Raw genomic sequence first — 18,219 nt, 5'->3', positions numbered from 1 at the left:
AAGACCTGACGTGGAAAGCAGTCTTTTTGGTGGCTATCACTTCAGCCAGAAGAGTTTCCGAGCTCCAGGCACTCTCATGTCGAGAGCCTTTTCTGCAGTTCACTGAGGCAGGAGTGACTATTCGCACAGTGCCTTCCTTCCTGCCCAAGATTGTTTCTCGCTTCCATGTGAATCAGCAGCTCTGTCTCCCTTCCTTTCGTAGGGAGGACTACCCAGAGGAATACTCTGCTCTCAAATATCTGGATGTGAGACGAGTCATCATCAGGTACTTGGAAGTGACCAATGATTTCCGGAAATCGGATCATCTGTTTGTCCTGTTTGCAGGTCCTCGTAAGGGTCTGCAGGCTTCTAAGCCTACAGTGGCAAGATGGGTCAAGGAAGCCATTGCAGCGGCTTATGTGGCCGCGGGGAAGGTGCCGCCTATCCAGCTGAAAGCTCACTCCACTAGAGCTCAGGCGGCCTTGATGGCAGAGGCCGGGTCCGTCTCCTTGGAAGAGATTTGCAAGGCGGCAACTTGGGCATCGGCCCATACCTTCTCCAGGCATTACCGCTTGGCTGTGGCTGCTCGGGCGGAGGCCCGGTTTGGAGCTTCAGTGTTGCGGTCAGGGATTTCAATGTCCCGCCCTGGGTGAGTACTGCTTCGGTACATACCACCAGTCTATGGATTGATCAGCATGATGATATGGAAGGTAAAATTATGTATCATACCTGATAATTTTCTTTCCATTAATCATAGCTGATCAATCCATAGTCCCTCCCAGATATCTGTATTGGTTATATTCTGGTTGCATTTCAGGTTCAAGTTTAGTCTTCAGTTCCTGTTCAGGAGGACTTCGTGTTCAAGTTTTTCAATGGATTCTTCAAGAGTTGAGACGAATTTGTGTTACAGTGAGCTGCTGCATTCCTCTCCCCTCCGTTTTACGGGGCTGGATTGAGACTTAAATTCTGCCGGCGCTCCCTCCCGCTTCGTGCGGCAGTAGGGCAGCTTTGTACCCCTCCCGCTTTGGCGGTGTTAGGGTCAGTCAGCTCCTCCCGCGGTTGCGGTTGCAGGATAAGCCAGATCCCCCCGCATCGGCGGGTGTGGTGTCCCTCCCCCGCTCCGCGGGGATGAGCTGGACGGATTCCCCTCCCCCACTTGTGTGGGGATGAGCTGGGTTAATTCCCCTCCCCCGTTTCGGCGGTGGTGAGCTGGGCAGAGTGTCCCTTTGTGGGTGTAATTCTCTAAGTGCTGAGTCCTGCGGATGGAGCTTGGATATCGACATACTGAGGAGTTTCCGGCAGCACATGACCACATATAGGGAGGCAAAAGGATTGCTCTCTATCTCCACCTGCTGGTAGATGGACACAACCCACCAGTCTATGGATTGATCAGCTATGATTAATGGAAAGAAAATTATCAGGTATGATACATAATTTTACCTTCCTCAGCAATCCCGCGGCAGCAGGTCCATCGCGTGATCCGCGGCTAAACTAGGCGCGCTTCCCACCACACACGGGTCCCCCGGTGCCGGTACGGAACGCGCGGACAAAAAAGCCATGCTTCCCGCCAAAAACAGCTCCGTCGAGGCCGACCCGGGACGCGCAGCCAAAATGGCCGCGTTCCCCGCAAAAACCGGCCCCGCCGTTGCCGGCCCGGAATGTGCGGTCAAATCGCCGCCCAACACCTCCGCCGATTCAGGGGAAAGCACGGGGGGCAACAGCGCTGACAACGTAGGCTCCCCACAAAATACATTGGCCACCTTTCACTTCAACGCCGAGCTTCGCACAAAACGAACACCTCGCCTCGAGCACAGTAAAAACAAACAGTTGCTTTGTGCTCTGACATACTAATAGGCAAAACCGCCTAAAGCAAGAACGCCCTTGAAGACGTTTTATCTCTGGACTGCCACAAGAACGTCCAAAATAGCCGCCTTTTAAAAATGTTTTATTTTTTAAAATGTTTTATTTATTTATTTATTTTAAAACCTCGTTGCTGATGCCTAAAACCTCAAGGGTACATAATGAGGTCTGTAGCCGAGGTCAAGCAGTCCTCCAGAGGAAAAGCAAAGGGGGAGGGACCCTGTGACACACCCCACAGGGAATAAGAAGCCCCTTAGGACATACACCCTGTAATAGAGATCCAAGTGTGGGTTCTCTAACATTTACAACCCAACCTAGAAACCCCAAACAGGCCTATGTATAATTATACTACAGCAAGAGGCCCTCACTGGATGCCCACCGGAAGGGTGGAAGGCCAGATTTTAGGACTCAGGCTATAAAAATACCAGCTAGGTTTAAAAATCTATGACTGGCTGAGCAAGGACTTGCTTTTCCTGCAAGTTAATGTGTTCTAGCTTAAGACCTATCCACTGGAATAGTGGTGGGCCAAGCTACATAGCTTTAAACAGCTGAAAAGCACTGACTAGGCCTGATAACAAGATGATGGCCTTATAGCAGAGAGCCTGCAAGAGCAAGGACTGCTTGGTGAGTTCTAATGAAACCTGGTGCAACTTCCAAATTGAGTGTAACACACATGATGTAGAAATTAAAGACAGAAATGATAAGAAGTTTGGTTCATAACACGGAGTCTGTCTTTAATAAGTTGGCACCCAGATCACAAGATGTTATGAAATTGATATATCTATATTTAGATATCTTCATAAGAACAAAGTGTTTACAAAAAAGGAAATTACGCAATAGCTTGCAATAGCTAATGTTTGGATGTTTGGATGTCCGTATCTAGGGAAGTGTTTACAAAAACGGAAAGAGGGGCACCTGGCCGGAGGACATGACTCATAGATTGAGCAAGATTAGAAAAAAGTCCCTCTCAATAGACTTGTATGGGGACCAGATGGTCACCCAAGCATATTTCGGAGGTTCTCCCCAGCGTATCTAGGACGCAGAGCTCCAGTCAGCTGAATCCAGAATTGGTCTGATGAATGTATCTGATTAAAGTCTGATTTGCAAATAAACTCTTCATTCCAAATGATGATTTGTGGACTTCACTTAATGATGAAAGGCTGTAAGTATAAATGCTTTTGCTACATCAGGCTATCATTCGCTGCATTGTATAACCTGTAGCCTAAATCCAGTTTGTCATAAGGCTGGTATCTTTTCCTTAGACCTAACGTCTCCCTTAGAGGCAATAACTCCTCGAGTACCCCAGTACTAGTGCTATTTAGAGATGGAGTCAGATTTAAGGTCTCTCCAGCCTTCTTGGGGGGGGGGCTCGGGACCCCCCAATTCACAACACCTACCAGACTGAGTACATTGCACAGGTTGCACACTTCTACCCTTTGCTGAGACTGAGAAAATACTGGTTAGTAGAAGGTCTGCACAGGCTACTTGTATAAGAAGTTTGTGTTCTCAGTCTCCCTCTGCTGGTAGGAGTGCATAACCCAAGCGTCTTGAACGGTCTGGAGAATCTAGAGGAAAGAAAATTAGCAGATAAGGCCTAATTTCACCTTTTACCTCAAAATCAAAGCAGCGGCAGCAGTATTATTTATTTTATTTATTTATTGCATTTGTATCCCACATTTTCCCACCTATTTGTGGGTTCAGTGTGGCTTACAATACATTGTGAATGGTGGACATACAGTTTGTTACAACTTGGTTATGGATTACATTGTGAGGAGTTATGCGAAAACAAAGTCAAAGTATCGTTAAGGCAATATAACAATGGAGAAGAACAATGGAAGGAAATAACGGGAAACTGATAGGGCAGCTAAACAGTAGTAGGAGAACATTCGGTATAACATTTTTCTGCGATTAGAGGTATAAATGTGGTGAAATTACGGGGGATGGGAAATTCAGAAGGGAGTGTATTGTTGCATTACTAACAGTGTGTGTGGACTTCATGTGTTTTCATCCTTGCAGTAAATCTTCTCAAAGAGATGAGTTTTCAATGATTTGCGGAAGTTAGTTAGTTTGTAGATCGTTTTCAGGTTGCGTGGTAGTGTATTCCAGAATTGCGTGCTCATATAAGAAAAGGTTGATGCGTGCAGCGTTTTGTATTTGATGCCTTTGCAATTAGGGAAGTGAAGGTTGAGGAAAGTTCGGGATGATCTTTTAGCGTTTCTGGGTGGTAGGTCTATTAAGTCAGACATGTAAGCTGGGGCTTCACCGTAAATGATTTTGTGGACAAATCTGCATACTTAAGTAATGCGTTCCTTGAGTGGGAGCCAGTGTAGCTTCTCTTGTAAGGGTTTGGCACTTTCGTATTTTGGTTTTCCGAAGATGAGTCTGGCTGCTGTGTTCTGGGCTGTTTGAAGTTTCCTCAGTGTTTGCTGTTTACAACCTGCGTATAGTGAGTTGCAGTAATCCAGATGGCTGAGTACGAGGGATTGCACTAGGCTGCGAAAGACAGTAAAAGAAGCAGGCTCGCCTTGAGTCTTCCCTTCCCTCTGTGTCCCGCCCTCACAGAAACAGGAAAGTACATCAGAGGAAGGTGGGACACTGAAAGGGAAGGCTTGAGGCGAACCTTCTTTCGCTGCTTCCGCCACTTTGATTTTGAGGTAAAATAAAAGATTTAAACACAGGGCGGCAGGAACGAAAAGAGGGCTGTGGGGGAGCTGAGGGCGGGCAGCTGGGGCTGGAACTGTGATGGCAGTAAGCATGGCTTGTGGTGCCCCCCTGCCATGCTTACCAGGTTGCGCTGACCCCGATTTGCCATGGCACCCCAGAGAGGTCACTGCGGCACACAGTTTGGGAAATGCTGATCTGCTGTCTTATTTTGCACTGTGCAGGAGGAAACATTTTCCTTTTATTGTGCTCCATTCAGAGTCTGGTTTCTTGTGATTTTAGGTTAATTTTTGCCTGTATTTGAAGAGGGGCTATCTCTGTTCTGCATGTGTGACTGCAATGCCAGTATCTGAATAGGGATCTTTTTGTTAGGTTCTGAGATTTTGGTAACACAATGGGCCTCTTTTACTTTGCTGTGCTAGTGATTCCTGTGTGGCAAATGCGACAAAGCCCATGGGCTTATCGCATTTGCCGTGGGGGAATCGCTAGTGCAACTTAGTAAAAGAAGTCCATTGTGTTTCAGATTTGGCAAGACTATTCTAACTCATGATCTGTTTGCTAATTTTTTTTGTGTCATTTTGGGTGTAGTGGAGCTGTTACATCTTACTGAAATAATTTATAATGAAAAATAAAATCCGAAGTTTTTTTTGTCTCCTATACTGGTGTAATATTTTCAATGATGCCTTTTTATATACTCCATTCTCTGAGGACAAGCAGGCTGCTTGTTCTCACGACTGGGTTGACGTCCACGGCAGCCCCCACCAACCGGAACAAAACTTTGCGGGCGTCGCCCACGACGCATCCGACTCCCGGCGCCAGGGATGAGTCGACGCCGAGGAAGCGGCAGCGTCGAGAGGAGAGGTCCCCCTCTGTAGTAGAGGTATCAGCATGTCAGGGTGCCAGCACTTCGGTGCAGTCTCCTGGACCTGAGCAGCTTCCGGCACCGACACCTCTACCGGCCCCCTCGTCTTTCCCGACAGCGGGCCTGGACGAGTGCCTCCGAGTCATCCTTCCGGGGATCCTGGAAGGGCTGATGCGCCAGCGGCGACGTTGACTGTGGCGCCGGCGAGCTCTAGCCCGGTGCCGAGGCCTTCGACGCCGCTTGCGGCGCCGGTCTCGACCGCCACGCAGGTGGAGTCCCTGTCGACGGAGGGAGCTTCATCCCCGCCGGCACGGGACTCCATCGCTCGACGACGCCACCGAGGCCTCGGTGCCTCGACGTCGAGCCGGGCCCGGTTGAGGACTGAGTTGCAGGAGCTCATGTCCGACACCGAGGAAGAGGCCTCGTGGGGGGAGGAGGAGGACCCCAGATATTTCTCCTCAGAGGAGTCTGTGGGCCTTCCCTCCGACCCCACTCCTTCACCAGAGAGGAAGCTCTCGCCACCTGAGAGCCTCTCCTTTGTCAGGGATATGTCTATTTGCATTCCCTTTCCCGTGGTCTCTGTGGATGAGCCGAGGGCTGAGATGCTCGAGGTCCTCGACTATCCATCACCACCTAGAGAGTCCTCCACGGTGCCGTTGCATAATGTTCTCAAAGAGACACTGCTTCGGAACTGGTTGAGACCATTATCTAATCCCACCATCCCCAAGAAAGCGGAGTCCCAATACAGGATCCACTCTGACCCAGAGTTAATGCGGCCCCAATTGCCTCATGACTCGGCGGTCGTGGACTCTGCTCTCAGGGCACTGAGTTCGAGGGATACCGCTTCGGCGCCCCCGGGGCGGGAGTCTCGCACTCTGGACTCGTTTGGGAGGAAGGCCTACCAATCTTCCATGCTCGTGACCCGCATCCAGTCTTACTAGCTCTACACGAGCATCCACATGCGGAATAATGTGAAGCAACTGGCGGACCTGGTCGACAAGCTCCCCCCGGAGCAGTCCAGGCCTTTTCAGGAGGTGGTCAGGCAGCTGAAGGCGTGCAGAAAGTTCCTGTCCAGGGGTATATATGACACCTGTGACGTGGCATCTCGTGCTGCGGCCCAAGGTATAGTGATGCGCAGGCTCTCATGGCTGCATGCCTCTGACCTGGACAACCGCACCCAGCAGAGACTGGCCGACGTCCCTTGCTGGGGGGATAATATTTTTGGTGAGAAAGTCGAGCAGTTGGTGGACCAACTACACCAGCGGGAAACCGCCCTCGACAAGCTCTCCCACCGGGCGCCTTCAGCATCCACCTCAGCAGGTGGACGTTTTTCCAGGGCCAGGCAGGCTGCGCCCTACGCCTACAACAAGCGTAGGTACACCCAGCCGGCCCGAAGGCCTCATCAGGCACAGGGACAGTCCCAGCGCGCTCGTTCCCGTCAACAGCGTGCGCCTAAGCAGCCCCCTGCGCCTCCACAGCAAAAGCCGGGGACGGGCTTTTGACTGGATACACAGGAACATAGCCACCATCAAAGTGTCCGTACCGGACGATCTGCCAGTCGGGGGGAGGTTAAAATTTTTTCACCAAAGGTGGCCTCTTATAATCTCCGACCAGTGGGTTCTCCAAATAGTGTGGTGCGGATACGCCCTGAATTTGGCCTCCCCTCCACCAAATTGTCCTCCGGGAGCTCAATCCTTCAGCTCCCATCACAAGCAGGTACTTGCAGAGGAACTCTCCGCCCTTCTCAGCGCCAATGCGCTCGAGCCCGTGCCACCCGGGCAGGAAGGGCAGGGATTCTATTCCAGATACTTCCTTGTCGAAAAGAAAACGGGGGGGGGGGGGGGGGGGATGCGCCCTATCCTAGACCTGAGAGGCCTGAACAGATATCTGATCAAAGGAAAAGTTCAGGATGCTTTCCTTGGGCACCCTTCTGCCAATGATTCAGAAGCACGATTGGCTATGTTCCCTGGATTTAAAGGACGCATACACTCACATTCCGATACTGCCAGCTCACAGACAGTATCTCAGATTCTGCCTGGGCACACGGCATTTTCAGTATTGTGTGCTGCCCTTTGGGCTCGCCTCTGCCCCACGGGTGTTCACGAAGTGCCTCGTGGTGGTCGTGGCGTATCTACGCAAACCACCTGAATTTCATGCTACAAAACGGACTTTTCCCAAAGGAAAAAGGAAAAATCTTACTCACCCCAATACCCAAAGACACAAAGAAAAACGCTGATGAAATAACTACAGACCAGTTGCATCCATACCATTAATAACCAAAATAACAGAAGGAGTGGTAACCAAATAACTCACAAATTATCTCGACAAGTTCTCAATACTGCATGACGCCCAATCAGGATTCCGTTCGAATCACAGCACAGAGACAGTACTAACTACCCTACTGACCAAATTTAAGCAACGGATCGCAACAGGCTCTAATATACTCCTCCTACAATTTGACATGTCAAGTGCCTTTGACATGGTTGACCACGGAATTCTATTACACATTCTTGAATATTTCGGCATCGGAGGCAATGTCCTAAATTGGTTCAAGGGGTTCTTAACCTCACGCTCATACCAAGTCACATCAAACTCAACCACATCTGCTGCATGGACACCTGACTGCGGAGTACCGCAGGGATCTCCCCTCTCACCAACAATTTTCAACCTACTGATGACCCCACTAGCAAAACTTCTATCAAACCATAACCTCAACCCTTACATATATGCCGATGATGTAACGATATATATTCCTTTTAAACAAAACATCAACGAAATCTCCAACGAAATCAACCAAAGTCTACACATCATGAACACCTGGGCAGATGCATTCCGACTGAAATTGAACGCAGAAAAAACTCAATGCCTCATACTAACCTCCCAATACAACACAACAAAATTTACCGCCATCAACACACCTAAACTAAACCTACCAATTTCAGAAAATTTAAAAATCCTTGGAGTCACGATCGACCGCCACCTTACACTTGAGACTCACGCGAACAACACAACAAAAAAGATGTTCTTCTTCATGTGGAAGCTGAAAAGAATAAAACCATTCTTTCCAAGATCTGTCTTCCGCAACCTGGTACAATCACTCGTATTAAGCCATCTGGATTACTGCAACTCACTATACGCAGGCTGCAAAGAACAAATCATGAGAAAACTTCAGACGGCCCAGAATACAGCAGCCAGACTCATCTTCGGAAAACCAAAATACGAAAGCGCAGCACCATTATGTGAGAAACTACACTGGCTCCCACTCAGGGAACGTGTCACCTTTAAAATATGCACGTTAGTGCACAAAATCATTCACGGTGAAGCCCCTGCATACATGTCTGACTTGGTAGACCTGCTACCCAGAAATGCCAAAAAATCATCCAGAACTTTCCTCAATCTCCACTTCCCTAAATGCAAAGACATAAAGTATAAAGTACTACATGCATCAACCTTCTCCTACAAGAGCACGCAACTCTGGAACGCACTGCCACGCGGCCTGAGAGCGGTTTATGAGTTGACAGACTTCCACAAACGATTGAAGACCTATCTCTTCGAAAAAACATACCGCAAGGATCAAAACATATAAATCCCATATACATCATAACAATGCCTCAAGACATAACCTCACGTACTCCACTTCCCCGTACTCTCTCCCATTCAACAATCTACCCACAGATAAAAACTGTTTACCCCATCGCTCTCTCACTATTATTCGATCACCGTATTAATTCCCCAACGTCATATCCCCAACGTCAACTCCCCAAAGGTGATTGATCTGACTCTGTCTTCCTTAACTTTTCACAATGTAACCCATAATCGTAATGTAATAAACTGTATTTCCACTATTTACAATGTATTGTAAGCCACACTGAGCCCGCAAATAGGTGGGAAAATGTGGGATACAAATGCAATTAAATAAATAAAATAAATAAATAAGCTGGGAGTGCACGTGTTCCCATATCTCGACGATTGGCTGGTCAAGAACACCTCGGAGGCAGGAGCTCTCCGGTCCATGCAGTGCACTATTCAACTCCTGGAGCTGCTGGGGTTTGTGATAAATTACCCAAAGTCCCATCTCCAACCAGCCCAATCTCTGGAATTCATAGGAGCTCTGCTGAATACTCAGACGGCTCAGGCCTTCCTTCCTGAAGCGAGGGCCAACAACCTCCTGTCCCTGGCTTCCCAGACCAGAGCGTCTCAGCAGATCACAGCTCGGCAGATGTTGAGACTTCTGGGTCATATGGCCTCCACAGTTCATGTGACTCCCATGGCTCGTCTTCAAATGAGATCTGCTCAATGGATCCTAGCTTCCCAGTGGTGCCAGGCCACCGGGAATCTAGAAGATGTCATCCGCCTCTCCATCAGTTGCCGCACTTCACTGCACTGGTGGACCATTCGGACCAATATGACTCTGGGACGCCCATTTCAAATTCCTCACCCATGAAAGTGCTAACGAAGGATGCATCTCGCCTGGGGTGGGGAGCTCATGTCGATGGGCTCCACACCCAGGGTCTGTGGTCCCTCCAGGAAAAAGATCTTCAGATCAACCTCCTGGAGCTCCGAGCAGTCTGGAACGCACTGAAGGCTTTCAGAGATCGGCTGTCCTGTCAAATTATCCAAATTCGGACAGACAATCAGGTTGCAATGTATTACATCAACAAGCAGGGGGGCACCGGATCTCGCCCCCTGTGTCAGGAAGCCGTCGGGATGTGGCGTTGGGCCTGCCAGTTCGGCATGCTCCTCCAAGCCACATACCTGGCAGGCGTAAACAACAGTCTGGCCGACAGACTGAGCAGAGTCATGCAACCGCACGAGTGGTTGCTCCATTCCTGAGTGGTACGCAAGATCTTCCGAGAGTGGGGCACCCCCTCGGTGGACCTTTTCGCCTCTCAGACCAACCACAAGCTGCCTCTGTTCTGTTCCAGACTACAGGCACACGGCAGGCTAGCGTCGGATGCCTTTCTCCTCCATTGGGGGACCGGCCTCCTGTATGCTTATCCTCCCATACCTTTGGTGGGGAAGACCTTACTGAAGCTCAAGCAAGACCAAGGCACCATGATTCTGATAGCGCCCTTTTGGCCCCGCCAGATCTGGTTCCTTCTTCTTCTGGAGTTGTCCTCCGAAGAACCGTGGAGATTGGAGTGTTTTCCGACTCTCATTTCGCAGAACGACGGAGCGCTTCTGCACCCCAACCTTCAGTCTCTGGCTCTCACGGCCTGGATGTTGAGGGCATAGACTTCGTTTCGTTGGGTCTGTCTGAGGGTGTCTCTCGTGTCTTGCTTGCCTCTAGGAAGGATTCCACTAAAAAGAGTTACTTTTTCAAGTGGAGGAGGTTTGTCGTTTGGTGAGAGAGCAAGGCCCTAGAACCTCGTTCTTGTCCTGCACAGAACCTGCTTGAGTACCTTCTGCACTTATCAGAGTCTGGCCTCAAGACCAACAGTAAGGAATCACCTTAGTGCGATTAGTGCTTACCATTATCGTGTGGAGGGTAAAGCCATCTCTGGAGAGCCTTTAGTCGTTCGATTCATGAGAGGCTTGCTTTTGTCAAGGCCCCCTGTCAAGCCTCCAGCAGTGTCATGGGATCTCAACGTTGTCCTCACCCAGCTCATGAAGCCTCCTTTTGAGCCACTGAATACCTGCCATCTGAAGTACTTGACCTGGAAGGTCATTTTCTTGGTGGCAGTTACTTCAGCTCGTAGGGTCAGTGAGCTTCAAGCCCTGGTAGCTTATGCTCCGTATACTAAATTTCATCATAACAGAGTAGTGCTCCGCACTCACCCTAAGTTCCTGCCGAAGGTGGTGTCGGAGTTCCATCTTAACCAGTCAATTGTCTTGCCAACATTCTTTCCCAGACCGCATACCCGCCCTGCTGAACGTCAGTTGCACACATTGGACTGCAAGCGAGCGTTGGCCTTCTGTTTGGAGCGGACACATCCCCACAGACAGTCCGCCCAATTGTTTGTTTCTTTCGACCCCAATAGGAAAGGGGTCGCTGTCGGGAAACGCACCATCTCCGATTGGCTAGCAGATTGCATTTCCTTCACTTACACCCAGGCTGGGCTGACTCTTGAGGGTCATGTCACGGCTCATAGTGTCAGAGCCATGGCAGCGTCGGTGGCCCGCTTGAAGTCAGCCACTATTGAAGAGATTTGCAAGGCTGCGACGTGGTCATCTGTCTACACGTTCACATCACATTACTGCCTCCAGCAGGATACCCGACGCGACAGTCGGTTCGGGCAGTCGGTGCTGCAGAATCTGTTTGGGGTTTAAATCCAATTCCACCCTCCAGGACCCGAATTTATTCTGGTCAGGCTGCACTCTGTTAGTTGTTCTTCGTAGGTCAATTTCTGTTATACCCTCGCCGTTGCAAGGTTCAATTGACCTGGGTTCTTGTTTTGAGTGAGCCTGAGAGCTAGGGATACCCCAGTCGTGAGAACAAGCAGCCTGCTTGTCCTCGGAGAAAGCGAATGATACATACCTGTAGCAGGTGTTCTCCGAGGACAGCAGGCTGATTGTTCTCACCTACCCTCCCTCCTCCTCTTTGGAGTTGCGTTTTATCATTTTTGCTTGTCGGGCAGGAAGACGGCCGCGCATGCGCGGTGGGCGTACCCTGCGTGCGGGACCGCCCGCAAAGTTTTGTTCCGGTTGGTGGGGGCTGCCGTGGACGTCAACCCAGTCGTGAGAACAATCAGCCTGCTGTCCTCGGAGAACACCTGCTAAAGGTATGTATCATTCGCTTTATTGGTAAAAGGAGTGTGGCTACTGTAGGTGTGACTACTGTAGGGGTGGAGCCATAGTGACCCCACTCCTAAGGTTACCCTGTATGAGTACCGGTACCTTTTTCCTACAAGAAAAGCACTGTAAATCCTGCTTATATGTGACCATCTCTGGGAAAAACATGACTAAAATCGTGGATTCAAAATGTTGCAAGTGGCCATTTTTCATCACGTTTCACATAAAAGGATGGACTGTTGTATTACAAATTGTTTGCTCTAATAGAATTAATTAAAATCTCATTATTTCTGGTTACTTTATGCATGTTTTCCCAGAGATGGTCACATGATGTGCCCCAAAAAATGAATGAACAGGAGATTTGAACAAGCATTGTAGCCGACCCAGATGCTACTAGAAGTGAGGCATTTTTGGCATCCTGTAGTCTCGGGAAAACAAGCTTAAACCATGTGCATGTAAGAGCACTGCTCGGAATTGTAATGCATCCATCTCCAAGGCTCCTGTAAGAATAGTCTAATCTGTAGATGAAAGTTCAAGTTGTTAACCCAAATGTGATTTAAATTTAGTATTTTTACTGTAAAGTTCAACAAACATTTGCAAGAAGTACGGTCTGTTAAATGTCATTGTTATGTTTGTACAGGATGTCACTTTCCTCCTTTCAACCACAAACTTTCTCTCCTCTACACCATTTGGTGCTGCAGGTTTCCCCAGAGGCTTGCCTTCTAACAAGGGTGCCAGCATGAGGCCGAACACCAAGGGTGCCAGCATGAGGCCGAACTCCAAGGGTGCCAGCATGAGGCCGAACTCCAAGGGTGCCAGCATGAGGCCGAACACCAGTTTTGCAAATTTTTCCAACTTCCCTGTGCAGAAATTTGGCAGCTTTCCAACACACATGGTTTATCCTCCTGCGTCCCAGTGGAATCAGGGTGACAGCAGCTGCAGACTTGTAATGCGCAGGCCCCTGCAGCAGAGGAAGGGGGGTCCTCCTCGCCCTCGACAGTATGCACTTCCCTATGGCAGGTACTGAGGGGGCCCCCCACTTACATGTGAGCATTGACTGGAGCCTCCAGAACTTTGAAGCCATTCAGTTTACACTATATATCTTATGTTTTATCATAGTTTTATGAATTGTTTTACCCTGTTTTGTTTTTTCTGAAGAGAATATACCCCCCCCCCCTTTTGTGAATGGGCCTATAGATGGTTCTAAGGTAGCGATTGTTATTACTGGGCCTACTGATTTTCTTTAAAGATTTGCACTTGACTTCGTGTGAATTTTTTCTCTACTAAAAGTATTATCTGATCATGTGCACTACAACCTTTCCCAGGAGGGTGGGGTGGAAGGGCATTGCATATTAAAGCTGAACTTGGGCAGCTGTGCTGCTAAGTCCAGGTGTTTTCAACACAGTAAAAAAAAAAAAAAAAAGCCAAGCCCTTCCTCTGGACAGTGTTATTCTCTGATGGATAAATGAGGGGGGGGGGGGGGGGGGGGGGGGAGAGTAGCTGCTTTCTGATTTTGTGCTAGTTATTTATAATAAATGTTGGTTTAAATATTTTTTTAAATGAGATTTTTGTATTTTGTAAGTGTGTGAGAACTGGTTGTTTTTTTTTTTGGTACAAGAGAAATGGAGAAATAATGTATATAAGGCGCCATATTTTACTGACAGGAATGTTGAATGTATAATGCAAACTTTTATTTTTTTTGTCAGAGGTGGAGAAGTAGTGTCTTGATGCGAATATTATCAAACAGCATTGCTGGTTGTTAATACAACCAAATATTGGTGTCATTCTATGGATAGGTTTTACCCCTTTTTGCTATAAACAGTATAAAAGCATACATACGGAGTCATTAGCTCTCCAGCAGCCCTGGTCTACGAAGAACACCAGGTTATGTGACATTAATGTTGGCAATTGCATTATATGCTGTTCTTTCCATGCGGAAAAATATTACAGAACTTTCCATGCATGTTTGGTAGGATCACCATTGTCTCATGAGAAAAGTATGAAGGTGTTGCATCTGTAAAAAGAAACAATATTATTTCTTTCCTGAAAATATGGGCTGGGTTGGCTTCCTAGTGCACTGTTCATCAAGGTTGAGGCTTAATCATATCTAGAGAGCATAATTCTCGCAAACCTGTCATTTTCTAAAGAGTGAACACCACAAAAAGGAGATAAATTCCATTTTCCTTTCTCTACTACCATTTGAGCTCGGGCAAGTCATTGACATGTGTATCTGTGCTCAGATTATATGGTGGTAGCTCTGTGAAGCTGTACTTTAGATGTAGACTATAGCTAGCTATAATCGGATACTAATATGAAGTAAAACTGGGATGGGGGTAAGGTGGTTTTTTTTATTTTAGTTTGCATTGGGCTAGAGGATTTTTTTACATGAAGGGATGAAAATGCTGCACTATATTGATGGAAAAAATTGCCTTCCTAGATTTAATTTGTTTTGTAAAGTTTGTAAAAAAATGTTTTTCGTTTTGTAAATTTGTGAGGTCTGTGAAAGATTGTTTTTGTAGATTTGTGAAAGGCAGTGCTGTACTTTCTTTGAAAATACAACCAAATGCTTACCTCAGAGGAGGATGGTTTTTAGCAAACATGTAACTATGATACGATTTGTATTTGCCCTTAGACATTTGCTGTTGGAGTTTGACTTCTAGTTAACTGAATGCTTACATGTGAAACTGAAAACGCATGTCTGTGTGCAATTGCATTCCCTTCCATTCTGTTTCTTCCTGTTTGTTGTAGTGCCTACACATATTCCTCAGATCATATCCTTTGGAAGATCGCATTTTTGTTTTGATGCATTTTCTTTCTTGCTCTTCATTTAGGTTGTATTTTGTTTGATGACCTCTACCCAGTTCCCTTGTGGTAAACTCCACAGTTCTAGAGCCCTAAGGTCCCACTTTTCAAAGTGCACGAGGGCAGGCCTCCCTCCCCCTCCCCAAATCTGTATCAGGAACATTTATAGCAGAAGAATTTCCCTGTGTTTAGTAGTATTTGATAGTCTCTGCTGTATGAGACACGCTATATCGGTCTATGAAAACTATATTTATAGTCCCCAGTTTTCTACAGCAAGAGTTTACAGTTCTGTAGCAGAATGTTTTCAAAACTTTTGTAGCGGTTATATGGAACATTTGCATAAAATCTAATGGATCTCTGTATATTATATGTTCATTTATACTTTATAAAAAATAAAGTTGTTTTACAACACTTCTTATGTGTCTGTTTAATGTACTTGATTTTTGAAGGTTCTGGGGGGTGGTGGGGTTGAAGGGATTAAGGGATCTTAATGATCAGAACCAGGGAGAGAGAATGAGGATAGACAAAGAGGGAGGGAATGGAAAGGAGACCAGATTATCCCAGCAGCAGCACTTTCTCTACCAGTTATGCTCTTATCCCTCTCACCCTGCACCATTCAAGCCTGCAGGTGAGGGAGAGGTTCAGCGCTACATCAGTGCTTCACACTACTTCTGTTGAGCTCTTTCAGTCTGAAATATGCTAGACACTAATGCTGGCATGGTTCAAAATGTGAGGGGGGAGAGGAAGTACAGATGAACCGCTCTCTCACCTGCAGGCCTGTTCAGTGGAAGACAATTGAGGAAGAGAGGGGCCTCAGCAAGGGAGTGATCCATAGGGAGAAGTGCACCTGGTCATGTGGCTTCTGGTTTCCATGAGTCAGTCTATGGATGACCCAGCTATTCTTTGGTAACCATGGAATCGCAGAAGACCCCAGGCACAGTGTCTATATTCTGCTTTGTGATGGATGTGAGAGAAGGAATAGTTTTTGATTTTTAAGAAAAATGTAGACGTTAGATGCCACCTCCAAAAGTCAAAACACTTCTCTTCAAAGAGCAAATATTATTAAGGGCTGTTACAAAAGATCTTTTCAAATCTGCTTCCAGGAGTCAGCAAATGTTTTTTTGGTTGTAGTTTTATTAGTTTTACTCTGTTTTTACAAATCTGCTTTCCAGTCTTGCAGGTTTTCTGAACACCGGAAGAGATGATTGACTAGGAAAAACCTCTTCTGGAGTTAAGCACGTTTGGCGCTATCTGTTCACTGAAGCTATTGAGGACAGTTAAGTACCAGTACCTGCTACATTGTCATAGGCCCGTTTCTCTCCCTCCCTTCCCATGCCATCAAGTTGCCTTTTGTATGTATCCCCTCCCAAGCATGTTTGAATTCTGAGAGTTTTAATTCCTGTCAACTGTGCTGGAAGTTTGCTTCACATTCTCAGGAACAGAAAAAGTCTGCTTATAAAAACTAAATGTTGGCAGCTAACACTTGCTAAGTCTGTCTGTTCCTGATGCAGTACTGTGGAGCCTAACCAATTTCATGAGTCTTCGTATGGAAGAGTGGCAAAGCCTTGCTAAGATTGGGCTGAAGGATTGCTAAATTGCATAACTGTTCCAAGCGCTGCGTACGACTGGTAGCGCTGTAGAAATTATTTATAGTAGTAGTAGCAATTGACCCTTTTGTGTGTGTCAACCAGTAGTGAAATCTAAGTGTACCATGTCTAGTACTTACCCCAGTGGTTAACAGAGCCCAGCATCCTGTGGCCCACAGTGACCAATCTGTGTGACTAAGAAGTACCCAGCAGGTCTCTTTTTTTATTATTATTTTTTATTGCTTTCTCACAGAAGTAAAAGTGGGCAGTTCTCGGTCTGGCTTCTAATTGTTTGACTTGGGCTCCAGAAACTTGTTACTTTTTTTTTTTTTTTAAGCCCTAGCAATATTAACCTTGACTGCACCTTTTGGCAGCACATTTTTAATCTGTTCACCGTTAAGACTAGGGTTAGGGGATACTCATGAAAGTTTTTGAAATAGGATAAATAACTATTTCAATGCTTCTCAACCCTCTCCTGGAGCAACACCTTGCAACTAAGTTTTCAGCATTGCCACAATGAATACACATGAGGTACATTTGCATATATTGGAGATCCATTGTTTGAAAATCTCTCATCTATATTCATTGTGGTAATCCTGAAAATCTGAGTGGGTTAGGTGTGCCTCTAAGAGTGTTGTGACTATGAAAGAGCATAATGCTTCTTTTCCATACCACTTATTTCATAGGCTCCTGTGTGTCAAACTGAAGAGCTGTAATCTGTTTTAATCTGTAGCAGCTGAAGTGATGAACTAAAATAATATTTACAGAACATAGAGCATATAAAAATGAACAATTTTTACTTTATAGAATTATAAAACTTTAAATTGCATTCTCTCACTAAAAGGAAAAAAAGTACAAAAATAACTATAAAATCTAATTCTAATACAGTTCATAAAACTGTAGTAAGGCCTTTGAATACTGTATTGACATTTTTCAAGACCAATTTTGTTTGTTGGTCTTTGACCCCCCCCCCCCCCCCCCCCCCCCCCCCCCCCATACACACACACACTCCCACCATCTCACTGGGCTTACTAAGCCACTGGTTGCTAGCTGTGCAGTAGGATAAAATAAAACACCCATATAGTTGGAACAGAATTTCTTAGCAAACAAAGGGGTCCTTTTACAAAGGTGCACTGAAAAATGGGATGCGGTAATGTAGTCGCGTGTTATGGATGTGCGCATATCCATTTTTCAGCGCACCTGTAAAAAAGGCCTTTTTAAAAATTGTGCCGAAAATGGACGTGTGGCAACATAAAAATTGGCACGCGTCCATTTTGGGTCTGAGACGTTACAGCCAGCCATTGACTTAGCGATAAGATCTCTTGCGTTAACTGTGTGGTAATTACCTACGTGCGTCAAGTCAGAGGTACCGCTCGATTTTCGCCATGCACCAGAAAATAAAATATATTTTCTGGCGCGCGTAGCAAACACGTGTTAAAAGTGAAATTACCACACAGGCCACGCAGTAGCAGGGCAGTAACTCCAAACTGACACGCGTTCGGCACACATAGGCGCAGTTTAGTAAAAGGACCCCAAAGTGTTAAGGGCAAGGCAGCAAAGCACTATTTAACAAAAGTAGAAGTGTTCAGGGAAGCACAGCAGACTTTAAGTTGAGCACCTAGAATATCGCTTTTAAACTCTAGATAAATTGTGGGCAGCTGTTATACACAGAGGGCTACGTCAATGTCGGTACTCTCCCTAGCAGGCCGCGACATTACATAAATGTCGGAACTGGAA

General features: G+C 46.8%; 1 protein-coding gene across 8 annotated transcripts in view; it reads left to right on the top strand.

Annotated features, from left to right (window-relative positions):
• The window catches only part of LOC115461245 (PC-esterase domain-containing protein 1A-like), a 183,321-nt gene extending 169,777 nt beyond the window's left edge, over positions 1 to 13,544 (top strand). For 7 of the 8 annotated variants that reach the window (XM_030190945.1, XM_030190941.1, XM_030190946.1 and 4 more), the window contains one exon: positions 12,796 to 13,544. In XM_030190945.1, coding sequence (XP_030046805.1) covers positions 12,796 to 13,121 — 326 coding nt within the window. In that variant the 3' untranslated portion in view covers positions 13,122 to 13,544. The remainder of the gene's footprint in view (positions 1 to 12,795) is intronic. The other variant, XM_030190947.1, reaches the window with a different exon arrangement.
• Positions 13,545 to 18,219: the final 4,675 nt, after the last annotated feature.

The sequence above is a fragment of the Microcaecilia unicolor genome, chromosome 2, assembly GCF_901765095.1.
Source record: "Microcaecilia unicolor chromosome 2, aMicUni1.1, whole genome shotgun sequence".
Taxonomy (NCBI): domain Eukaryota; kingdom Metazoa; phylum Chordata; class Amphibia; order Gymnophiona; family Siphonopidae; genus Microcaecilia; species Microcaecilia unicolor.
This window is presented reverse-complemented; position numbering and strand designations above follow the sequence as displayed.